Source organism: Alligator sinensis, unplaced genomic scaffold (genome assembly GCF_000455745.1).
Source record: "Alligator sinensis unplaced genomic scaffold, ASM45574v1 scaffold264_1, whole genome shotgun sequence".
Taxonomy (NCBI): domain Eukaryota; kingdom Metazoa; phylum Chordata; order Crocodylia; family Alligatoridae; genus Alligator; species Alligator sinensis.
In genome coordinates, this window is record NW_005841831.1 from 4,846,852 (window position 1) to 4,872,935 (window position 26,084).

Here is a 26,084-nt window from a genome sequence, read left to right on the forward strand (position 1 = left end):
ATAGGCCCCTTAAAAATGGCCAAGATTGGTAACACCACACACACACCTGCCCTACTAGCTAGCTCCCCTACTTTTTGCAGCCTCTCCTCTTCCCAACAACTTTCTGACAACCAGGTGGTAACCATGGACTCACTCGCCCAGCTAGTCTACTCTCCCTTTCCTAAGCAAAAGGGAGAGCCCAGTGTTCACCCTTCCTACCTCCATCCACTTTGCTCCAAGCTGCTTTGAAAGGGCAAGAGCCCCATGAGGGGGATATCACCCCAGCAGCTTCTAGCAAAGGGGCAGAAAATGGAGCTGGGGATGATAAATGGGGGAACAGGAGTCACTCCCTAGCTAGTTTTCCCCCAGTGGGGCCATGATGCCCCCAAAACTGAGTGAAGGCCGACTTTCATAAGTTCAGGAGGCTGGTTGTCAAAGCCCTGAGAAACCATGATCTGATAAAGAGGGGAGTCCACAATGAGTGGTCGCTCCTTAAGAACGTGATCCTTGAAGCACAAGAGAAGTCCATCCCAGCACGTAGGAAAGGTAGCAAAAGGGCTGGGCAACCCCCATGGCTAAATAGGGGACTCTTGGACCTCCTATATCTGAAAAGAGAAGCCTATAAGGGATGGAAGTCAGGTAACATCACCAAGGAGGAGTATTCAGCACCGCACCTGTAGGGAGCAAACTAGGAAAGCCAAGGCGGAAACTGAACTCAAACTGGCTATGGGAATCAAGGACAAGAAAAAGTCCTTCTTCAGATACGTGGGTAGTCGGAAGAAAAACAAGGGCAACATTGGACCCTTGCTAAACCAAATGGGGCAGCTGACAACCAGCACCCAGGAAAAAGCTAATCTCCTTAACGATTACTTTGCGTTGGTCTTCCACCAGCCCAAGGGGACCACCCTGCCAAACAAGATGCAGAATTGCCAGGGTAGGAGCAAACACACGCCTATCATTGGCAAAGATCTCATGAGGGAACACCTGGAGAGGCTGGACATCCACAAATCAGCTGGCATGGATGGAATGCACCTAAGAGTGCTAAAGGAACTGACTGACATCATAGTGTAGCCAATGGTGAGGATATTTGAGAACTCGTGGCATTTGGGAGAGATTCCTGAAGATTCCAAGAGGGCCAATGTGGTGCCTATCTTCAAGAAAGGGAGGAAGGAAGATCCAGGGAGCTACAGGCCAATCAGTTTGTCCTCAATTCTTGGTAAGATATTGGAAAAATTATCAAAGAAACCATCAACAACAAGCTAACAGAATGCAACGTTCTGAAAGATAGCCAACGTGACTTCATTGCAGGTAAGTCTTGCCTGATCAACCTAATTTCCTTCTATGACCAGGTGGTGCATCACCTGGACAAAGGAGAAGAGGTTGATATAATTTATTTGGGCTTCAAAAAAGCCTTTGACTTAGGTCTCCTATGAAGTCCTCATGGTAAAACTGGGGAACTGCAGCCTCGACAACCTTACAGTCTGATGGCTGGGGAACTGGCTCCCTGGTCGGACCCAGAGAGTGATAGTCGATGGAACCACGTCACCATAGTGCATGGTGACCAGTGGCATCCCCCAGGGCTCTGTACTCTTTAATATATTTATGAACAAACTGGATTCAAGTATCAGAAGCGGACTGGGTAAATTCGATGATGACACCAAATTATTGGGAAGTGTGATCACACTGGAGGATAGGCTGGTGATTCAAGCCAACCTAGACAGGCTTACAAGGTGGGCAGATCAAAACCTGATGGCATTCAACAAAGAAATGCAAGGTGCTCCACCTCAGCGGAAAAAATCCACATCATACTTATAGGCTCAGCAGTGCCTATAAGACTCATTAACACCACGACTGAAAGAGACTTGGGGGTCATGACTGACCACAAGATGAACATGAGCCATCAATATGATGCTGCAGCTGGCAAAGCCAACAAAACCCTGGCTTGCATCTACCAATACATCTCAAGCAAGACCCAGGAAGTCATCTTCCCTCTTTACTTGGCCTTGGTGAGGCCACAGCTGGAGTACTGCATCCAATTCTAGGCACCACACTTTAAAAAGGATGTTGAGAAGCTTCAGAGAGTCCACAGGGGAGCCACGTGCATGATTACAGGTCAAGAGAGCAGGCCTTATGAGGAGAGGCTGAGGCATGGGACTCTTCAGCCTGGAGAAGTGAAGTCTCAGGGGGGACTTGGTGGCAGCCTATAAATATATGAGGAGTGTGATCAGGAACTGGGAGAACGTCTGTTCACCAGGGCGCCCCAAGGGAAGACAAGGTTTAATGGTCACAAACTCCAGGAAGGCCATTTTAGGCTGGACATAAGAAACAACTTCTTTACTGTCTGAGTTCCCAGAGTTGGCAAGCACCTACTCTGGATACTTTTAAGGCGCACTTGGATGCCTCTGAAGTATTTTTTAACCATGGATACTGTAGATTGGTGGCATCCAACTTTAATGCTCCTAACTAGCCAACAGTCTGTGTCAATTCATCTCAACCCTTACTTTCAGAAACTCCTCTTATTCTAGTTTGTAGCCCTACCAACATGTATTAACCACTGAAACAACTGATCAAGACCTGGATTACCCATCACTGGCCATTTTTAGATTTTAGACGTGTTGCACTTCTGCCAGTGAAGTATTATGGCCTGTGTTAAGTAGATCAAAATAGATCGTTGTGGCACACTGGGGTGCTCTGAGATCCTTTAAGGGTGCCATGGGGTGCTGCCCAATATTAGCACTGGTCAGTGTGCAAATACATACGTATTCACAAGATAAACACAAAGATTTCAAATAGGAATCCACAGTGTCCAAAACATTCTGATCTGTTGTGGTCTGAGGTCTTTGCAACAGAAGAATTACTTTATTATTTTTTCACAGCCAAGAAATGGATGGAAGGTAAGACCTGGCATTTTCAAGGATGAATTTGAGTCTAACAAGGGGTGCTTTGATCAAATGGTTCCTTCTGGCTTTGTAATCTTTGAATTCTTAACTTCTAATCCATTCCTCTACTGTTGAGTTCTTTGGAACAAAATCCAACATATTTCACGGTCTTTACTTCAAGATATGATTTTAAACTCTTATACCTCACAAAATACATACAGCATTTTTTTCTTAACTCTTTCCTTAGGGTTCAGGGAGAAAATCCAAGTTTTGGAGCCTTGTCTCCACTGTGTGTGGAAGCTGAATTATAGGTGATATCCTTCTAATGCCATTCTCAGGTTGTAAATAACCTTTGAAAACATCTTTCAGTTAAGCATTCCGGAAAGCATTCCTGATATCTTTAGTGAAGATAGTCCCATCATTGGACACTGACTGTAGTTGAGGAAAAATGTGTTTCTGATGACATTTTCTTCTGTCTGCCTGCATTTCTTATAGGCCTTCTCAGCCCACAGAAGAGGGATGCCTTGCAGAGACTAAGGACTGACATAGAAGTGTTAACAGATTCCTGGTTGGGAACTGCATTAAAGTCCCTACTTCTCATACAGTCCAGGTATGCTTGTTGGTGGGGGGGAGAGAGAGTGTGTGGCTTTAATAGTAATTTTCCATAATCAGTTTTCCAGTCCCTTCTGCAATGTTGGGAAAGGGTTGAAGCTTTTTGTAAGGACAGAATGTTGCTTTCTTGGCAGCAGCTCAGGAGAATGCAGAAGATGAATGCACTCATCTTTTCATTTCTACCTGCTCATTTTTGCACCCTACACAAAAGCAAAGCAAAGGGCTTAATGAACACCAGCCCTGCAGAACTAACTGCTGATTATAGTGGCCACATATAAAAGCTGGTTGGAAATTTTCCATTCAAAATTGCCATCTTTTTTGCCCCTCCAGAAATGAAAATTTTCTTCAGCAGTCTCAATTTGCCAGAAAACTGATTCTTCTATCAGAAGAATAAAAAAAACAGCTTTCCAAAAGGTGCGATTGACAAGAACCCTTCACATGAGCTGATGAGGCTGAGCACTCCAGCCTGTGACCCTTCTTAATCCCAGTTGTAACTGCTAGTCAGCAGAAAGCCAGAGCACTCGGCAATCCTGTCCTCACTCTCCCAGAAAGAGGAGCCAGAGACTTGGAGGTCAGGAATAGGTTGGATAAAAGGAGCACACTGGCAGCTAGGCTTGGAGGACTGTGCAGGCAGGGAGGAAGTAGAAAAATAAATAGTCCTGTTTTAGCACCCAGTTAGAAAACTCGTTTCTATGAATCTACTTCTGCACCATGCACAGATTTCTACTACGTGCTTAATTATCAAAAAGGTTTTGATGCATTCTTGGAGGATATCCACTGAGATATCCCTATTCCTTCTCACTTTCTATTTTGTCCCATCTTCAGAAACCTGGTAATAACATAAAACCCTCTTTTGGCCATGGTGAGCTGGGCACAGCTCCTGCTGGTGTCCGTTACAGTCACTCCAAATGTTGGTCAAAAAGGTTAATTCAAAACTGTGAAATAGTGTTCCCACCCAGAAAGCCAAATGAGCTGTTTCCACAGCACTCTCAGCCCCTGCAGAATAGGGGATCCTGGCTTCAAGTTCTGCATGTTACTGAGTCAATTTCAGGCTGATTTTGTAGCCTCATGTCAGCAATTTGGAACAAAAGATGTACTGAAAGGCAAAAACCAAGGCTACTTTACAAGGCATTAAATATAGTTTTAAAGGTTAGAAATGCACAAATATAATAAAGATGAGAGAGAGAAAGGTCAAAAAAAGAGGGAAGTCAAATCAAGATAGCAGCTTTTTCCTAAGCATCAGCCAGAGAGTAACTAAACCAAAGCTGCTTGCAGGTGTTAAAAAAAAAGTGGGGGGGAGGGCTTTACAAGAAGAAGCAGCATGTGTTACTTAATCCCAGCTCTGCAGCAGCTATAAAGATCAGGCAATTTTGGCACTTTTAGCTAAAGCTGATTCAAGCAGCTATTAGAGAAAAGCACCAAATCTTTACAGATGAGAGGGGAGCCAGATTGAAGTAACGTGCTGCCTCTTCTGGGCAAGCCTGGGGCTCAGTGTGGGAATGCCCTGCCAAGTTTAAAGCACCAATTTTTATTTATTTTTTACATCTGCAAGCACCCCAGATCAGTGTTCCAAAAAAGCTTTGAAAAGTAGAGCAGTGTCCACAAAAGTACATGGTCCCTCCTAGGGGAAACATTTGCAACTCTCGAGCCATCCCCAGCACTTCTGCCACAGGTATGCTTTTCAGAGTGTGTTTCTTTTTTCACCTTTAGAAAAAATTGTGTGAATGTCCTGATAACGACGACCCAGCTGGTGCCAGCTCTTGCCAAAGTTCTCTTGTATGGACTGGGAGAAGTGTTCCCCATTGAAAATATTTATAGTGCTACAAAAATAGGTATTGTAATTACTCCAAATAATTTTTTGTTGCATGGAATGCCTGTTTGGGGTCCAGCCTTGAGGGGAGAACCTAGGATCAGTAGTGGGAGCTTGCCTATAATCAGGGATTTTGCACCAGTGCTAACCCTTATTGTAGATATGTTGAACTGGCATAAAGTAGAGCTTCCATCTGCATAATCTACCACTATCTAGCTACCCTGGGTTTTAAAAAATACCACAAAACCCTGGTGTGTCCAAGCCCCCAAAGTCACCAGCTGAGTTTGAGCAGCCCTACCAAGGACTTTTGCACTTTCTTTGTCACTGCAGCTAATTGCTGATCAATCAATACAAAATGGCATTTTCAAAATTAATTGTGAACTGAAATAGTTATCATTTGGAGAAAAGGTTCCATTGTATAGCTTGTGAATTCAATACACTTTCAGTTGTATAGACTCTATGCATATCCTTGTTACCCATACTATCACTCCGATTACTAATCCTATAAAAATAGGGCTGCAGGTGCTCCAGAGATTCATCTAGTTCACCCCCTGCTCAAGACGGAACAATCTGTCTAAACCATGCCAGACAACGGTTTATCTAACCTGTACTTAAAACTTCCAGTGATGAAGTAATGATAACAAACAGTACAGGCAGAGAAGTGGCCTTTAATTGTACTTATCCTCTTAATTCTTATTATTCTTTTATGTGTAGCAGTTTCTATAAGCAACCAAGACTAAAATCTTGTGGTAACAAAGGCTAGAAACAGACATCATTAAGTGAAGCGAACCAGCTGTTCTGTGATATGTTCCAGCACAACTTATTCTTTGCATTGGATAAAACACACTTGGCTTGTCAATGCTAAGGGACAATGGGCAACTTGTTTTCCCAGAACTTGAGGGGTGCACAGAATCAGAGCCCCCCGAAGCCAGTGGTGGCCAACATTTTGGCAGGCATAGCACAAGTTCTGTGGCAGGGGGGCTGGACTCGATCTTGCAAGGTCCCTTCCAGCCCTAATGTCTATGAAATCTAAGTTAAGCCTCAATCATCTGCGATTGCTGCTCTGATCCCCAGCCCCCAGAGGTCTGACTGATAGAACTTGTACCTTGGGGCATTGGAGTGAAGTCAGGAAGACTCAATCCCCCTGCTGCATGAAGGAGAACTGGGACAGGATACTACTGTTAGAAAGGTGTCAAAGAGGTGTTACTGCTGCAGTTTTATATAGCAAGTGAGGACTCAAACTTCTGAATTTGTAGTGGCTGCAGGGCCAGAAAGGGTTAATCTGGTTCTTGGCAGTGACACTTGACACCTCTTGGAGCTGTGGTCTTGCCCTCTCTAATCCCCTCTGCAGATATTCCAGAGCCTCCCTTTACCAAGCAACTGGGGACTCAGACTAGGGCTCTGTTGGGCTTGCATACCCTACAGAGCAACTGCCCATGCCACTTGTAGTTCATGTGCCACAGACTGACCACCAACCACTGCTCCAAGCACATTCAAAGTGTTTTAGTGTTCTTTCATTTATGACTCTCTATAAATGTTATGTTATACAGACAGCATCAAGATAAATGTAAATATACATCAATCAGCTTGGAAAAATGTTGTCAACCTATTTTACTTCTCAGCCTTTGGGTCTGTTGTCATGGAAAAAACACGGTGTAGAATTTGGAATAAGGTCAGGTAGAAACTTTATTTCGATAGCTATTGGAGAGAGACCGTTAAAGGGAAAATTCCCTTGGCTCTCTGCCTTACAGTAAGGGCAATTAACCTTTTATAGATTCAAGACAAAGGGTTTCCTAAACTAGCTTTTCCCGCCTTGGGGCTATCTGTTTTGTGTCCTTCAAGACAGTTTTAATGGTCATCTTCCTCTTATCTAAGGAATCTCTCTCCCTGCCCTGAGGCCTCAGCCATTCTTTGCTTCCACACTGTTATATTAGCTTACCCAGTGATGCCAAGTAAATCAACATAGGCTGTTCTTACAGCTCCCACTTGCTACCCTGTAGCTGCTGTATTTAAGTTCCTAATGCTGCACAGAAATTTTTGAACCCCAACATTTCTTGTTCCCATTTGTAGATGATATATTGTATTGCACCAATTGCATGGTTCAATAATAGATATCACCCTCAAGAATTCTTGCCCCTCATGTATTTCCTGGACCACCACAGCCACAGTATCACCACATCACTATCATGTTCCTGTTTTAAAACTGAAAACCTGCTATTCTTTAATTCTTTTACTCCGTGGTTTTAACCTTGATTTTTAACCAAATGTACTTGTGAGATGAGAGGGATTGAACACATCTTTATCAGTAACTGTTTTTGAGATGTGAACTTCATCAGTAAAGTCCTGTTACTTTCTAAACAAATGGCAACAGGCATGTGGAATAACAACAGTAGGAAGCTAGCTATGGCAGGGGGCTGGACTTGTTGGCAGGAGATCTTCTGTAGTCCTGTGTTCCTGTTTCCCGCCCCACCCCGCACCCCCATGGCCCACAATAAGAATGAAAGCTGTTACCCATTACTGTGGTGATTAAAAAGACTTTGCTCAAACAACAGACTTTCAGTGTCCTCTTTAAAAGACAGTGGTAAAACTTCAGGGCCTGTTTCTGGTCATCCCATGTGTTGAATATGTCTGAGATAAGAGAGGATTTCTAACCCTGGCCAGAAGTCTGCTGGAGAGGTATACGACATGCTCCCTGCTGGAATGCCTACAGGAGTTAAATGCCTGTCAGAGTGAGGGTAAAGCCATAGTTCAGAACCAGCTGGGGGAGGGTGCTGTACCAGCTTGATGATGGCATAAGTAGCTCTGAGTCAGGGCAGGGAGATAACATGTTTACACCAGCATAAAATAGTAGTGGAGAGATGATGCAAACCTGTAACCTGGGCTAACGTTGCCAAATTTGGTGCAGAAGTATCTTGAAAAGAATCAGGGTAAAACTCTCTCAGTGTAAATTTCAACTGGCTTAGGTGTTGTCTGCCCATATGCTTCCTAGAATATTCAGTTGCTAAAGGCAGACAAGTTCTTATCTGCTCCTCTGTCACCTACTGGCGAGGACAAAGTCTCTCGACTTTAACTGCTTGTTTTTCCATTTCTGATCCTGGCCTGACTTACGTCGGTGTACAAAACTAGGTAAATTTCACTGGGTTATATAATAGTCTGTGTAGAGCCCGGGTAGAAATCCTACTGGTGGGGTCCTCTGCCCATTAGACAAGCTGGACCGTGGTATTACCAGTAGAAAGCCATGTCACTAGTTACTCAAAGTGGCAGAAGCAGGCAGACTTCTCCATGGTGCCAAATCCTCCTTGGTTGCAAGGTCATTATTCTAAGAGGGAACCATGTACAGAGCAAATTGCAGTAGTCTCCAAAGAATTTCAAAACGGGAGGGACTGAAGTTACTGGATCAAAGTTTAGCCCAACTTGTATGAAAATAATGGGATTTGAAAACTGCCATAATTCTGTCCTGTCATGGGAAACTTATCAAATGAAAAAACCCTGATACGTTGCTTTGCAACAAATATCTGTGTGAATTTCAGTGATTTTTTTGTTTTAATTGTTAGACTCCAAAGCAATTGTTCTCCCATCCAGTGAAGTGGTAGCCTTGTGAAAGGAAACAAGAGCTTGCCGTTGCCCTTGGGAAAGGAGACCTGCACAAGGGTCTCCTGTGCTCCTCCCATAAGTGGTTAAGAGGGAAATTTATTTTGGCAGGTAAAGAGAGCTGTTTTGAGAGGATTGTGTCACGGTTTGGAAAGAAAGTAACATATGTGGTGATTGGAGATGGGCGTGATGAAGAGATTGCAGCCAAACAGGTGAGTGTCCAGGACTGTAGTTTAAGATGTGGGATCATAGAAATGTGGGATGATGCTTGTGTGTGTGTAGGGCTGGAGTATCCTAATGGTGGAGTTGTTTGTGATACATCCCCAAAGTTCATTTATCAATTACAGGTATATACAGTATGATGTCCAGGATGGCAGATTTAAGGGACTTCCCAGCACTTTAATCTAGGGAATTATCTGACTCCTGAATGCCTGATTTCTCATTCTTAGCATCTCTGCTCATAGATATAGATATATACAGGCAACCATAAAAAATGTGCATGTGTAACACACACACTGGAAGAATGCATTACACTTACAGATTAGGGAATATATATATTGGTTGCCTTTAACAGTCACAATCTGTAAGTGGAATTCATTCCCCTAAAACAGTGCCCTGTTGTGATCACAGAATATAATTGTTGCATGTATTTTAGAAGATACAAATTCTTTGAGCAATGAATTGAGAAAGAACTTGATTCTTAAGTCAAGCCACTAGACTGCTTCTGGTATATCTTCTGGATTTTATCATTAAAACTAGAAATGTGTCTATACCTCTGGTGGGGTAAGTTGAAGGCTCATCCTCAGCTACTCCAAGCCACATAGTCTTAGACTGAATTGTAGAACTCCACAGATGTACTTTGGCTATCCTCATGTTGGAGTTAAAACCTCTTTTTACATTGACTTTATAACTATCTGTTTCAGCACAACATGCCCTTTTGGAGAATCACAAATCACGCAGACCTTGTGTCCCTTCACCAGGCCCTTGAACTCGACTTCCTGTAAGAAGTTCAGCAGAGGAGTGAACGCAGCTCCTCATAAGCCCCTCTCTATTTATTTGGAGAGGCAGAAATCATGCCATCTGGATACTTTCTTTTCGTCTTGATGGAAAAAAATGTAGCTAACAAACTTTACAGTAGAGTGTCACTTGGTCATTTCCTCAGGAGCATGGTACTACCAAGTAGAAAGTGTTTTACCCAGAAAGCTGCAGACTCAGCATAGTCCAGGTGTTCTCTCTTGCCTACAGAAGGGTGTTGCTAGGGCCAAGAGACCTCTTCAAGCAGGTAGTCTACAGAGAGTCACTGTACACAGGCTTGCGGTAAAAGCAGCAAACTTTTGTAAAATCCCTCTCTCGATTTAGTTATGGAACCCAAAGTAAGTGGGTTATTTTTATTTTTATAGACAAGGGTCCAGTGTCTAGAGCTGGATAAATCTTTCCCTTCTGGCAAAACCAAAATGAATGGTTGGTATTTTTTTTTTTGTTGAAAATATTAATGAAAATATGAAGAATGCCTCTGTGTTGCTGTAAAAATCTCTGTCTTTTCTCTCCCCCTGTTCAGAGCAGTTAATTTATTGCCATTTTTTAGATAATTTTATCCCAATTTAGGTTTATTGGATATTAACAAGGGAGAAAGAAATGTGTCTAGAACTTCCAGTTTTTCATTTAGGAAAATGTCATTCCTAGTGAATAACTGACTTCCTGTTCAATGTGTGGATCTCTCACATGTGTTTGTGTATGTTGTATACACCACCCTGTTTACAAACCTGAGGGTTAGTAAATTCCAGCCCAGCCAATGACCTGGTCTGCAGCGTGATAGACATGTTAAGAATAAGGAGCTGAATCTGAAAATTAAGGTGCTAGCATTAGCATTATTGTATTCAGTGCCTCCGACATGAATAAGAGAGTCTTCACTTGGTCTGGAATAATTTAAAGGACTTTTACACCATATTAATAACATAAGGAAAAAGAACATTTATTAGCGTTCACTTCTGTTCTCCAAACACCATTTATGTCCAGTAAGGCTTTGTTAGCTGGATCTAGTTCAATATGATGGGTATTCCACTTTCTGTTATAGTAAAGACATGGTTGAAAACAAACAACCTTCTTTGTGAGAGGGAATCTAGCTAGGAAACCCATCATTCAGCAATCCACAGCACATCAGCCACAGGAATTGTGGGTATACTAACCTTTCTATTAAGACAGTAGATAATGAAGCTGATGACAGTGTGAAGTGAGGTGACCTATACCGCCTTAGCACAACTCTTCCCTAGCAATATTTAGATTGAGGAGGCAGGGGGCCTTGCCAGTCACATAAGCTTGTAACTCTTCAGAAGTTCTTGATATGGGATAGGACCTCATGCTCAGCAACTGTATGCCCACTCTGCTTTTTGTCCTAAGATGGGCTAGAAACTACCTAAGGATCCTCTCAAGAGTTGCCTGGGTTCCAGGGCAGTCCTTGGTCACCCATCTGGAACCTGAAGAGGGGATGATTAGGAAAGCTCAATGTTTTCATTTAAACAGCTACTGGCTGAGGAGGATGTTGAGCAGCTGCGTGTTTTTGGCTATAGATGTGTCTGAAGTATAACCACATGCCCTACAGGCTCTTGAGTTTGAGCCAACGCACTGGCACTGAACCTTGTCTACACTAAGAGTGCTCCTTGAACATTGGTGCCAGGGTTACCACCAGCCCAGTTTAATGGAATATTCTAATATTTGTCAATTACTTGCCTGAAACAGGATTAAATGAAATTACAATTGTAATATTGGTAGTAAGGGATGGCTTCATACTCAGGCTCCCCATGCTGCTAATACTACCTTTAACAACTGTGGGAGAGTTGTAGAAACAGTCCATAATGTAGACAAACTAAGTTGTGAGAACCAGGGAAGTACTGGGGTCTTTGGATTTCAAACACGTTTTAAATTTTGATCTTAATAACACAGCAAATAAGGAATGTGCATCCTTCTCCCAGACACCAAATGGAGCACCAGATCAGTACCATGGAAGTAGGAGCCTGGCTTTGCCATCCAGTCTGCTTGCTAGACATGCTGGTTTTACACTCTGACCTTAGGCAGATGGACTCCAGAGCTGGATGACTCCCAGGAGAGCTTTTCTATTTATGGAATACTGTGTGTATGGGAACGATTGTATTCAGACTGGGTATCATCTTCCTGCATTAGAGACTCTGTGGATCTGGTTTTTGTGGTGAGTTGTTACTCTCTGGCTCATTCAGTGGAAGCCCTCTTTTGGAATTTGGAAAAGTAGCTGTACTTTTAACTACTGCTAGAGTTCCTGCCTGTTGGCTGTAGAATACTATCTGAACTATCTCTTGCTCAAAGGAAGCACAGCAGTGTTTATCCACTGGCAATGACAGGAGACTTCATTGCTCCCTGTGAAGCAGGCCAAGAGCCTGCTCTCCCATACATAAACTGGGCTGAGAAAGACCATGAGGTTGGGAGAATATTCACTGTAAATTGTGGTGCTCGATGGAAAGGCTCACAATCTCTTGTGAGCTACAAAAGTCATCAGAAAGCAAGATAGGTATACAGTATAGGAAAGGAGATGAGTGTTCAATAGGTGCCAGAAGGTAAGGGGTTTTCTTGGTTCCTAAAATAGTATCTTTTTAAAATAAAGCCCCTAGAAGGGTGAGTACTACATTTAACCTTTAGAGATGGTCCAGCAGGAAATAGACCACATGAAAGTACATCATTTCCACAGGTGGGAAACCTTTGCATCTGAAGATAAGGAATCTTTCTACCTTGGAGTTACAAAAAAAACCCAGTTCTGGTTTCCATTACAGTTCTGTCAGAGTTGAGGCTCGCTAACCCTTCAGAATTTTTCTTGTAAATGTACCTATGAGACACTTCACCTTGTGGAACTTGAGATTATTTGGAGCATGTCTCGTACTTCAGTGAACTTTAACTTTGGGATCAAAACTGGTGCCTTAACCTCCCACCATCTAACTTGGACAAGCTTCCCCTTTGCTTCAATAATTATACAGAGAAGAACTTCAGGGGAGAGTTTGACTGCCCTGGCTTTTTTTATTTTTTTTTTCTCTGTGTTTCTAGCACATGCTGGAAGCCAAGGTACTGGGCACACAAATACCTGCCAGGTTTTGCTTTGTGTTTGTTTACTTCAGATGTTTTAAAGGAACTTTTAAGATATTGGCAAAACTTAGGCTGAATGTGAAACTCTTGCAGCCAGTGACATTTCATACTAATATTTATATGATGTTTCCTTGAATGTATGTAAAATACTTTTCTAACAGGATGTTGATGGTACATTTCTGTGTTACATTAATAAAGGTTAACCTGGCTCCTTTATTTTTTTTCCCCTGGTGGCTAGGTTTGAGAATGGTCCCTTTCCCAATGGACTGGCAGCGAGGAGTTCCTCTTTATGCAAGGAAATGTATAGCTGCCTTTCGCATGATTTCATTGTTTTCCCATTATTTCATGGATAAATGCCACACCAAATTCTTAAGCCAAAAATCTGGGAGGGGAATACTCTGCATCACTAAAATGCTCCCTCTAAGTATTCCTGTTTTCTCCATGGCAAGTGGGTACTTCTGTGTCCTCAGCTCCGAGTGTCTTTCAGCTCACCCTGCAGTCTCAATCCTTTAAAGCCAACCCACTGATATTTGCTAGTTCTAGACACCCTTGTGCTTAAGTATTTTAGAAAGCATAACTTGAGTCAAGTCCCTCTGGAACTTCCAGAAGCCTTATCTAGCAGCAAGGTGTTGGTTACAGTATATGTATGAGACTGAGGGCATTAATGGCTGCAAATTCCTTGATTGTTCATGTTCTGTGTAATGGGGGCTGTCCTATGAACTGGAAAAAAATAAAGTTTCTATTTTCTGTAATAATTGGTATGGTGTGTTGGCTGTAACACTTTCACTACATTTGTGCCATTCTCACAATGAATGGGGAATTGTGGGTTTTGAAGAGTAGGTGTCAGGGAAGGAATCAAGCTGTCTTTAAAATCTCAGTTTGACAGCCCTAGAGCCTTCTGCAGCTGAAGCTAACACAGTCGAGAGACAGAAGCAAAGGAAAATTCTTCTCAACCTTACTTTGGGATGATTAGGGAGTTGGGACCCTGGGTCATCATCTGAGACAGACAATGGGTAGTTAGTATTCACTTTGCTGCAAGCTGCTGAGATTGTGAGCAGAAGAGAAGGCATCCCTTTCTTGTGTGCGTCTCTCATGGCCGGTAACTTAACAGTGCACCCAACTGGGACCAGCTCTAGCTAGTGGGAGGTTGAGTGCAGTGAAGGAGGAGCCAGCCACAGCAGAAAAGCCTGACTGGGTATTTAAAGGTACAGGCAAAGCTGTGGCACTGGATAAATTGTCAAGTTTGTGAGAGGGTAGCTGCTTGACAGATCAGAACCAGAAGCTGGCAAGACTTTATCCAGATGTTGTACTGCAGGTGTCAGTAGGGACTGACTGGAAGCTGCTGTAGAGCATTATAAGTTTGAAGATGTCTTTGTCTGAAGAGTGCTGAGGACTCCCTTGTTTGCGTTTCAATAGCAGGACACTGGCAGCCATCATCCCGCTGCTTTACCTGGGGCAGGTTAGGGCGTTCTTGGTGTTTTATGGCAATGTATCTTGAGGTCGTGTGATAGGGTCGATTGTGTAGTTGTATGAATAGGTTAGACAAGGATTTGTATGGGATGATTTAGATAGGATCCTGTCTTGAGCAGGGGGTTGGACTAGATAACCTCTAGTGGTCCCTTCCAGCCCTCCTCCTATGATTCAATGACATCCAAAAGGGAAAATGACAAAACCCAGGTAGCCTTCCCTCTGCCTGCCATCCACAGATCCTGTCATGGGCTTGCTCCCTGTCCACACTGCCACATACAATAAATCAAGAAGAAAGCGTGGAGTTGACCATGCTGTACGAAGCAAGACTATGGATGAGATGCAGCCCAGAGTTGCATTGTAAGAAACCGGGACAGTGTTGAACAAAGGCTGGGAGCTCAGTGTGGCTGCAGGCAGAGCCCCGGAGAGCTGAAGCCTGGAGGCCTTGCCTGGCTAGGGCAGGGCTGTCCCACTGGGGGCCCACAGGTCGCGTAGGTTAACTTGTGGCCCCCAGGCTCCTGCCCAGCTGCCACTTGGCATCTGGCTCCCCCTTTGGCTGCTGCTTCCTGTTCTGGCCCAGAGAGTGAGATGGTGTGAGGAGCTAAGGGTGAGCCTAGGACATGCATTGCACTGGGAGGGAGAGAGGTCAGGGGGTTCCAGGCATGCAGTGCAGCAATGGGGTGTCCATGTGTAGCTGGGGGGAAGGTTGCAGGCACAGCGTAGCATGTGGGGGGAGGACTCACAGATGCACCGTACTGGCAGAAGGAAGGCCTTGGGCACACAGTAGCAGTGAGGGGGTTGTCGGCACATGGTACAGTGAGGGGGAGGTCAGGCATGCAGTGCAATAGTGGGGGAGACTCCTGTGGGGTGTGCAGCCCACTGGTGTGGCCCCTGGCCACTTGGAAGTTAGACAGTCCTGGGCTAGGAGCCAGCTAGGAGCTGACCAAAAGCAGAGAGGGGAAAAGACTAGCAGGGAGGCAGCTTTTGTGAATTTGGCGTTCCTTGTGTACAGGCTCGCTCTCTCTCAATATTATGTTAAGGTTTTTCCCATTAATGTACAGGCAGATTACTACCGTCTCCCCTCTGGCATCTGCCCCTATGGTGTGACTGCACTGGCAATAGCCATCACAGACTTATTTTGTTACAAAGTACTGTGCAGACCACTGTGGCTAAGTGCCATGTTACATGTCATATACATGTCTCAGGCGCACATTCACACACAGAGCTGGGTTTCCACATTGCTCTTTGCACAGTGTCCCCCTTACAGAAAGTCCTACTCCTGTACTTTGTTCTTATTTCCAGTTGGGGATTCTGCCCAAATTTTCCAGTGTTTGCAGATTTTAAGGCTAAAAGGGGCCATTCTGACTGCCACTATAACACAGACCATAAGGCTTCCTACATTAATTCCTTGTCAAATTCCAGCTTCTCTTTTAGCAAAGCATCCAGTTGTGATTTAATAATTGCCAAATATGGGAAATCCCTACCACCACCATTTTTGGTTTAGTGTTCCAGTGGCTAATTATCCTCCTAGCCTGAATTAGTCCAGCTTCACCTTCCAGTCTGGATCTCAGCATACCACTGCTAGATTGAAGACTCTGTTTTAAAAGTATGTTCTCTAGGAACCTGAGGAAGGGCTTTTTGTGCCCAAGAACATATCCAACATTTCTCCCATCTATATCATTAGTCCAGTAAAGGGTATTACTAAACAAATCTTGCTTCTCACAGATTATCTGGACCATCGTGGTGACAACACTAAAGCCTTAGGAACAAACTGATGGTTCAGGTTCCTTCAAGAGCATAACCTCTCCATGGGCCCAATCCTATTCCTGGACATCTGTGATCAAGCTTATGTTTGGTGCTGTACAGACAGAACAAGAAATGGGCCCAAATGCCTGGGATACAGGACCAAGTGAAGGTTGATGATTGTGTAGAACAGCCATTCCCTGAGTCCCATATAAACTTGTGCTAGTCCCGTTACTAATACCTATTAACATATTTCTAGCTTCTCATGTAAAAAAGCATCCAGCACCACTGAGCCAGTCTTCTACTTGTGACTACCATCATGGGGTCACTCAGAGCAGAGATATGTTTGGCCATTAATAGAAAGTTTAGTTGCAGCATAGTTATTGGTCTGGAGCTGTTTGCAAGACTATTTTGAAGGCTAATCATTTAATTTTAAATATGGTAATAAGGCAGTTACGCAAACTAGGTCACTGGGTGCATTCCTATTCTCTCTCTGCTGCTGGATGAAGGCTACCCAACTGCTGACATTTTTACAGATTTTTGTTGCTGAAAGTCATTTGCACTGTTTTGCTCTGCCAGAGTTATAAAGCCACTGGCAGCTCTCATGCACTGTGTTCTTGAGCTTCCCACTTCCTCCCAAATTGTAGGATTGCTTTTTTGTTGCCTCTTAATTTCTAGAAGGGCCAATATCCTACATTTCTAACCTAGTCATCGCACTACCCAATAAGACTTCTGATGCAGATTATTTTGACACCCCTTCCCTAAATGATAGAGGGCAGCCCTCTGCCCTTTGAATGTCACTTTAAGTGATAAAATGGGTCTTCAACAGGTCTTCAAAGACTTCTCTGTACTGCAGGCTCATGTTGGTGGACTATTCACCCTGGCTTGTTCTTACACATTTGGTGCTTTTCACAGTGTAGAAGGAAGCCATGTGATACAAGTATGAGAGAGGCTTGGAAGACCCTATTAAAGGCAGAATAGACTGCACTTTTCCTAGCAAAGATTGTGAGCACACTCGCACCCAACCTTATCTCTAAGCAGACTGAATTCCTTTCTGCCAGAGGTGTGTACACACCTTAGGGCTCTGGTATCCAGGTTGTAGCTGTATTGGTCTAGAGGAAAAAACAGTCAGGGCTTGTAGGGATGATATCTAATAATAAAAGATATCATCTCTACTACAAGCCCTTAGGGCTCTGGCACATTTGTTGTGCAGCAACAAGCCTGTAGCCATCATCTTAGCAGTTTGGCACTGGTACCTTTCAGGTGATTTAACCAGGCCAGTAGTGAATGAGCTGTGTACATCATGAACAGTCTCCCAGACAGATAGGGTTGTAACGTCTTGAGAGTCCATGCAATGGTCATGCATTCCTTTTCATTGATGCGTTTTTTTTCCCTAGGAAGCAAGGGTCTCTCTCTTCTTTCTCTGTGACATCTGCCTGCATTTCTGAGGCATCGCTATAAACCACAAAGGGTTTATCAAAGTTCAGATGAGCTAAGATGGGGTCTTTACTTAAGGCTTCCTTTAGGAAGCAAGAAGCGCTCTGGCATTCTGTAGTCTAGATCACCTTGTCTGGCTTTCCCTTTTTGTACAGCTCAGTAATGGGGGCTGCTAGGGTATAGAAATGGGGTACATATCTCTGGTAATAAAGGACTGGCCTTGATTTTTCATTTGGACCTGGTTGCAGCAGCACAGTAAAGACCATTTGGAGCTGAGTGGTCTGCTGTACTATTTGAGATACAGCACTCTGATCCCCCTCCCCCTTCCCCTTCCCGGGAGCTAAGCAATGAAGCTCCTGAGGTAAGAGGTGCTACAGATCGGTTGGGAAGCCAGGGACAAAGAGCCAAGGTCTTGAAGCCAGAGGTCTGCCCCTTGTGAAGCCATGGTAGGGATGGTTTCAACAAGATCTTTGAGGATAGAGAATTGAATAAGGCTTCTGCTGAGGGACTCCTGAGGCAGAACTTCCCCTCTAAAGAGGTGTGATCCACAACCGCCACAATTTTACTTCCACTTACCTGTGGAAAAGTTACTATATGTGTTTTAACTCCTGAATAAAATGCATTTAAAAAAAACCCCAAACAGCTCAGCACCTGCATGCCAGCTAAATGCTTAGTGCCTCACTATTAAGTTAGAGGTTGGACTGATACCCCAGGGATCATGCAGCTGTCAAGCAAAAGTCAAAACCCCAGTGATGACAGGCCCTTTACAAATGGCTAATTTTCAGCCTCTGAAACTGGCAGTACAAGTGCTAGGTCAGGGCAGAACTTCAACTCCCTTCCTGCCCATTACACTGAGACACAAACATCCAGGAGGCTACCTAAAGCGGTAGGAGTTAGTCCAAGCAAAAGTCAGAGCTTCAGAGAAGTGGTCTCAGGTGTGTGTCTCTTCAAATAGCCTCTCAATTTGGAAACTGCAGCAGAGCAGGAACCCCCCTGCTTCTCCTCTTCAAGGACTGACCACAGCCAGGGCATGACTTCCATAACAGGATAAACCTACGGCATTTCCTAATTTCCATGGAGCAGCTTGCTAATGCACTGCAGTAGCAGAGGACCTGGCAGGTAACAACAAATCAATATTTGAAGGAGCTTTAATCTTTGCTTTGAAAAGAACAAAGGGCTTTCCGAGTATCCTCATCTGGTCACATCAAGTTCTCCACCCACTTCCCTTGTTTCAACGGAAACACTCTGCGGTTCACTCCACATTCATTTATTTATTTAGCATATGTAGTTGTGGCATATTGCTTCAACCATCGTAAGGCAATATCATCACCATTGTGATGAACTTGAAGGCCACCAGGTAGTGTAGTAAATGGGCACAAGTCAACAAGCTGGGACATGGTTTGAATTCATCCACTTCTCCACACTGTGCATTCTGTTACCATGACACATTTAGTTAGATCTAATGAGGTACAGTACAAGCACAAATCAAATAACCCTCACAACTGAGACCAACATATTTAGCAGATGAGCCCCAACCCTCCCCTGGCAAAATGACAGAGTGGGAAACCCAAGTGCAAATGGGAAATCCAACAGTTCCTGTCCATGTCCTGCCAAGAAGAAAAAGTCAACCCAGTTACCACTGCTCGGATAAAGGAGAGGCTGGTGAGGAAACGGGAGGTGGAGGGGAAAACCTACAAAGTGAGGCCGTGAGGCTAGCTAGCATGCTGCCTAAATAAAATGGCCCAGAAGAGTTCCCGGCTGTGGGTCTGAGGGGGAACATGAGAACTGTCTAACAAATAACAATAAAGATTGAACTTGCTCACTGTCTCTCATATCCACCAGTGGGCCATTCAAGTTCAACAACACAGCATACTTTATAGCTGTTTTAATTATCTGTCCCTGGCAGAGTACCAACTTGGAGCAGGATGTGGCCTTTTTGCAGGCCCAGCTGTGGCAAATTCCTCAACACAGCCACCACCCCTCCCAGCTTTGTGCAAGTTCCCTTGGAAAAACAGCACATGAAGCTGAGAAGGAACTGGCTGGAGCAAGACCTGGAATAGGGTCTCCCCTACACGTTTAAAGTAAACTCCCAAGGCAGAAATCTCCAGTGGAGCAGGGACAGCTGGATCAAAGTAGAGCATCTGCCTCCACTCCATTTGCCAAGCTTTGCCCAGCCAACGAAGACGCTGCAAAGTGGCTCTGCACCAGTTGGTACATCCGTTTGTTCACGATGACAGGTGCTCGGCCAGCTCGGAACTCGGCAGCAGTGACACTTTCAGCAGCGTCCACTTCATCGTGATGCTGGGTCTGCATGGTGGGATGAAAGTATTTGTAGTAGATGACTTTCAGCAGAAGCCCAAGAAAATAACAGACTAGGGCAGCAGGAAGCACATAGCACGGGTACAAATGCTCATCCCAAGGGGAATTGTACCAAGCCCAGGACGCAACAAGCAGTGCACAGTCCACCAGAATGAAGACATGATAGATAATACTGCGGTATATTGTCCTCCCTTTAGCCACATTAAACCAGCAGAAATACAGTATCATGCCCACAGTTGCCCTGTAAAACCACTCCAAGCCAGGGGAGTCCATGAAGTTCGTATTTTGCCGCCAGACCCAGAGAACCATCACAGCCCAAACACTGAGGACGTGCAGTGCAATGAAGTGTGGGAAGAGCGTGGCGAAGAGGGCAACCGAGAAGATGCGGGGACAGATGAGGAAGAAGTTCCACGTGAAGTAGACAAAGGAGGAGAGCAGGCCCAGTTTGTATTTCTCCCGCAGGAAGCATCGCAGGGACTGGTGATAATCCAGCAGGGTCCATGCCACACACAGGAAGGCGGTGCAAATCCCAAACCCTACAAACATAGTGGGAAAGAGGGTGAAGAGGAACAGGCAGGAAATCAGGCACTAGTTCAGGCTTTGGACATCCCCTGGAGAATGTGATCAGAGACTGGTACTGGCCCCATCCCAAACAGAGTTCTTCTTCTGGCCAGGCATCACCGTACTCAGGCCCCTCCAGTGACAAACAGAGCACAATGCCTCAAAGGGTCAGCGCAGAAGTATCCCCTGCTCCCTGTCCAGCTCTCTTTTCCTGCTCTGCTAGGTAGGGAGGATGCCATCACTCTGGTCACATTTGCCATTTCTTATTCCCTTGCAGGCCAGTTGCTAACAGGAAGCCAGCCTGCCCTGTGCTGCAGACCCTACTTTCTAAACATTTCTGAGGTCCCTCTGAAATAGGAAGTGCTCAGCTCAGGGTGTGGACCTGAATTACACAGGAAATGGTACCGTGCAGAGGAGTGCTGAGAGTCGATCAGATTCTAAGAGCTATGCCAGAGCACCTGTTCCAGCTAGCAATCCCACACGGCCACATGGGCAGAGAGCTGCCAAACCACTCCCTACCACAGACACAGGTCTGCGGGCTCAGTGCACTCCTTTCCCTATTGAATAGTGTCTGGGCTCAGTACAGGGCTCTGGTATGATTCTGTTATTGCTCACCCCTTGTTAAGAGCTCTGCCTTGCTGTCGGGACCCTTCCCACACTGCTAGTCCCTCCCACAATCACCAGTACAGCTAGTTGGGAGTAGTTGGGCCTATGCCAGGGGTGGGCAATTATTTTGGCTGGAAGGCTGCTCAACAAGTTTGGTGAGTTGCCCACAGCTGCAAGGTAGCCCCGCCTCTTGACAAGTGCCCCACCCCCAATTGACATCTTTGGACAGGAACTCTCACCCCTGACCTTTGTCAGTTGCGTGCGTGTGCACACACACGCACACATGCACACACACACACACACGCACCCTTTCCCCCAGAAGTACTCTTTTTGGGAGGGAGGGCTGCCACCTTGGAACTAGAAAAAACCCCAAATATACTAAAAATCAAACATCTACTATAACATATTTTATTTAAAAAACTAGTCTGTCCTGATTTACATGCGTGTGCATAGTGTATAGAGAGGTGACTGCATAATAGCTCAAAACAAAGTTTTACTCTTGTATATTGTGTGTGGGGTGTAGGGTTTGTGGAGGTGTGGGGGGATGTGGGGTTTGTGGAGGGGTATAGGTATGGGAGTCCGTGGGGGAGGTGTGGGGGTTGGAGGTGAGGTTTGTGGGTGGGTGTGGGCTCCCTCCTACCACACACCTCCCCTCCCCTCCCCCCAGCAGCAACAGCAGCAGCAGGCCCTCGGGGTACTCCTGGCCCACAGCAGGCAGAGCCCCCCAGTGGCATGCAGCTCCAGCTGAATCACAGGAGCTGCACGTGGTGGCACAGCCAGCCCAACCTGACCCGCTGGCATGTGCCCTCAAACCAAACTGTGCTGGCTCCATGCCAGCACACGGGGCTCCCAGCACTGCAGGCAGGAGCTGTGCACCATCAAGCTGGGCCGGGCCAGCTCCGTGCCTCCACACAGGGCTTCCAGCACTCCAGCAGGGAGCCACACGTGGAATCACGGAGCTTGCCTGGCCCGATGCCACGCAGACCGGGAGCCACACAACAGGCGAGCGCTGTGCCGCCATGTGCGGCTCCCCACTGGAGTGCTCAAAGCCCCACGCAGAGGCACAGAGGTGGCTGGCCTGGTCCAGCCTGGCCTAATGGTGCATGGCTCCCACCTGCAATGCCAGGAGCCCCAAGTGCTAGCACAGAGCCAGCTTGGTCTGGTTCAAAGGCGTGTGCCAATGGGCTGGGCTAGGCAAGCTCCGTGCCACTACATGCAGCTCCCAGGATTCAGCCACAGCTGTGTGCCACTGGGGGCCTCTACCTTCAGCAGACCAGGAGCACCCCAAGGGTTGCCACCAGCAGTGGGGACTGCGCACTGTGGCAGGGGGGCCCATACCCACCCACAAACTCCAACCTCCCCCTGCTACCTCCACCCTCCACTCTGGCAAGGAGCTCCCCTCCCCACTCACCAGCTGTCTAGTCATGCAACATTACACTCGGCGCCTCCACATGGGGCTCCCAGATGGAGTGCCGGGAGCCCCATGGAGGTGGAAGCACAGAGTCCACCCAGTCCAATGGTGAGCAACCTCTGAAAGTTCACCTCCTACTGGCTTTCAGAGTGGCAGCCCTGGGCTGGTAATAATTGTCTATTGGAGGGACCCTGTGGGCTGGATAGAATGGCCTGGCAGGCTGGATCCGGCCCGCAGGCCATATTTTGCCCATGCCTGGCTTACACCCTGGTGATAGCATAGGGTGTTTTTCCATAGCCAGAGCCTCCTTCCTCCCAGCACAGTAGCCCTTCCATTTCACCCACAAGAACCAGCCAGAGGAGTGTCTGAGGCACAGGGCGGGAGGGCTAAAGGTATTTATTTCCCTTTCAAATCCCCAGAAGGATGAGAGATGGTTACAGGGCCCTATGGATCGATTCAATGGAGCAGGAAGAGGCAATTCATTTACAAGGCTGGTTCTTCAGCCAAAAAGTAAGACTGAAAAGATTTCCACATCTCTGTCATGCATCCAAAAACCCAGAGGTCAGAGGAACCTACAGATGTCTACAGAGCTGGAGGGGGTAATGACACTCTACTGCTCAAAAGTGACAGGGGCCCCCATCCATCTCGGCAGAAGCACTGGGCAGCTTCCCTGCCCACTGCACCCCTCCCTCCCCCATCCCCAACCTGGCTGAGGCAGCTGTGAAGAATGAGGCTTTACTCATATTTTCTTTAGAAGCAGGAGTTCAAGGGATCATGCCACCATCCTGTCAGCCCATAAAGCGGGCTCTCATAAGAAAGGCCTCCCCGCTCCTGCCAGCAAAAGCACTCACCTTGGAAAAGCTCTATCTCGTTTGTTTGTAGAATGACGTAGAGCACAAATGTGAGCTGGGGGGCAGTCTCCAGGAAGGTCTCGAAGAGGCGCAGCATACTGATGTCATGGGACAGGAACAAGACGTAGGCTTTCTCCTCCTCCGTAACACCTGGCCTGCACACTTGCCAACCGACTTTCAGTGCATGCACACACCTGCACAGGCAACACAGTCCTGTTGGGATGAGTTGTTCTACACAAGGAAGCATTTTGGAGCAGCTCAACACAGTCATCAGCCGGCTAAAGGAACTGCGGACAACAGGGTGCAGGGTTCCAAGATTAGCCTACTCTCAAGATGGCAGCTAAACCCAACCCATTCTGTTAGGGTAGCTTGTCATATTTAATGCTTTAAAATTGCACCTGTTTATAGAGTGGTGAATTACAGTATTGTTTAAAGTTTTCTTTTATATTTAGCCTTCTTTAATTATTCCTTAAGTTCTGTGTAGCCTCATTGTTATCTGAGCTTTTCTGCAATATCACCTGGCCTTGCCTCTTACAAGCAGTTTATGGCCTTGAGTTTGCTCGTGTGATGTTTCTTTCCTTTTCTATCACTGTGAGAAGTTTTTCTAACACAACATAGTAATAGGTTTGTTACTAGCTCAAATTAACTGAAGTTGGCACTTACCAGCTGAATCAGAGGGATGAAATGATTGGATATTGTTAATGAAAGGTGATAAAGGAGACCAATGGACAATGCCCAAAGTACGACACTGGGAAAAGGCCAAATTAAGAGGTATGCTTGTGATGGGTCTGTTGAACAAAGCAATATGCTGACAGGATACATTATGGAAAATATGTTGACTGCAAAGAGACCAATCCAAAAGTAAGGAGCCATCAAAGGAGTGAGGTTAAAGAAAAGCATCAAAGGGACCAACAAGAAAGTTAAGTGTGTTGTCATTGTTGTCATCATCGTTATCATAAATCCAGCCTTCAACACCTGTCTGGACCATCCCAGCCAATGATGCCCCCTTTGCTTTAGGAACTGAGTAGCCATCTTTTCTGTTGAACAAAGGAACATCTGGGATTGGGTGAGATCATTTTACTAGGTGTTTTTTTTCTCTCTGAATATAGAAACTGCCAAGATAATACTTGCACTAATAAAGTTAGATTTTCATTTTAGGACACTGGGTTGTCTGTGTTCGTATTTCACATTCCATTGAAGGGTTAATTGTGCTTTAAGGATCCCTAAGCACTATCTGGTGGACAGTGGTGCTAACAATTCCCATACACTTGGTTAGTCTAGTCATACAAATCACTATAGTGATGTGAAGGGATGCTCATTCATAGCACATGACTGCTCATTTCAAAGGATATCTCCTTTTAGTCTTAAATTCATCTGACTTCCGTTGACTTTTGCCTAAAATTATTTACATCTGCAGTCACAACTCTCAACACTAAAGCAATGGAGAACATATCTCATGTGAACAAGGGTCTCACAGCAGATTAAGTTTCCTGAATGAATAATTTTTGAGTGTCTCTCATTTGGGAGTCGTTATCCAGCGCCACATCTTTATCCAGCTCACACTTGGCAGGCAGACACATCAATATTCACTTGTCGAGTCACATTGTCTGCTTGCAGACATGGAAAAAAAATGGTGCTTTATTTTAAACTCAGCCTGCTCCTGCACCAAGCCCAGTGGATGCCCAAAAGAAGCATTGCACTAGCTGGATACAGCTCATTCGACATCTGTACAGATCAGGCACTTTAGAGGGGCTTTTTTGGCATGTTTATCTAATTACTGATTGAATCAGCTTTAGATAAAAGCGCCAAAACCCCCCATTGAAGCGCACAATCTATACAGACACTGTAGAGCTGGGTCCAAGTAACACGCTGCTGCTTCTGGTAAAGCACGCTTTTTAAAATTTTTTTCCACATCTGTCAGTGCCCTAATGCCCCCCAAACTTAGGTTATACTGATAACCTGCCAGCAGGGGAAACCAGGAGGTTAACATCAAATTTTTGGTTTCGGTTCCAATGTCCTGCTGTCTTTGTGATCCAAACGTTCAGTTAGTGCAGTTTCACCATTCAGCTAGCTGCAGCACCCTGATATATCTTGAAATCCAAGGGTGTTGCAGAGTGCCACACAATGTTAGCACAGTTAGATGTGCAAATATGATAAATATAACAACAGCAAACATAAATTCATAGTGCTAACAACATTATGACCTGTTGTTATCTTTCTGAGTTCTTTGCAACATAAGAATTGCTCTATTTTTTTGTAGTAAAAAAAAACAAGTGAAAACTAAGAGCTAGTATTTTCTGAGGGGTGCCTTGTGTTACGTCTCAGCTCTGTGTTCTTGGGCAACCCTGGCACAGGACACAGCCTGTCTGACTCACAAAGCACTCACCCCCCCTCCCTCCCCTCCTCTTCATAAATTAAACTGATTAAGATGCAGTGAGAGACACACCTAAGACCCTCGGGATAAGGGTGACAAGAGTGAAACAACTGCCCTAGGTCTCATTTGCATCCGAGATAGAACCAGATGACCATTCATTTACATGAGAGATGAAGAACAGAAAGCCTGAAGCAGAGACTGCAGTGAATTCTGGGACCAGAGAAGCAGGGGAGCACTGCATGATGGGGAATCTGTGCTCCAAATGTTAATCAACCCATGTTCACACACACCCAGCTCAGCATTTATCAGACCAGTTCTAATCTGGATTTACTAAGGACTT

General features: G+C 45.4%; 2 protein-coding genes across 6 annotated transcripts in view; one reads left to right on the top strand and one right to left on the bottom strand.

Moving 5' to 3' along the window:
- EYA3 (EYA transcriptional coactivator and phosphatase 3) overlaps positions 1-13,737 on the top strand; it is a 137,601-nt gene extending 123,864 nt beyond the window's left edge. For all 5 annotated transcript variants that reach the window (XM_006014817.3, XM_006014819.3, XM_006014820.3 and 2 more), the window contains 4 exons: positions 3,354-3,468; positions 5,181-5,302; positions 8,983-9,083; positions 9,795-13,737. In XM_006014817.3, the coding sequence (XP_006014879.1) occupies positions 3,354-3,468; positions 5,181-5,302; positions 8,983-9,083; positions 9,795-9,875 (419 nt within the window). In that variant the 3' untranslated portion in view covers positions 9,876-13,737. The remainder of the gene's footprint in view (positions 1-3,353; positions 3,469-5,180; positions 5,303-8,982; positions 9,084-9,794) is intronic.
- Positions 13,738-18,389: 4,652 nt separating this feature from the next.
- Positions 18,390-26,084, bottom strand: part of XKR8 (XK related 8) — a 13,348-nt gene continuing 5,653 nt past the window's right edge. The window contains exons 3-4 of the mRNA XM_006014847.3: positions 23,371-23,564; positions 18,390-20,477 (exon numbers count right to left, since the gene is read on the bottom strand). Of these exons, the coding sequence (XP_006014909.1) occupies positions 19,750-20,477; positions 23,371-23,564 (922 nt within the window). The 3' untranslated portion in view covers positions 18,390-19,749. The remainder of the gene's footprint in view (positions 20,478-23,370; positions 23,565-26,084) is intronic.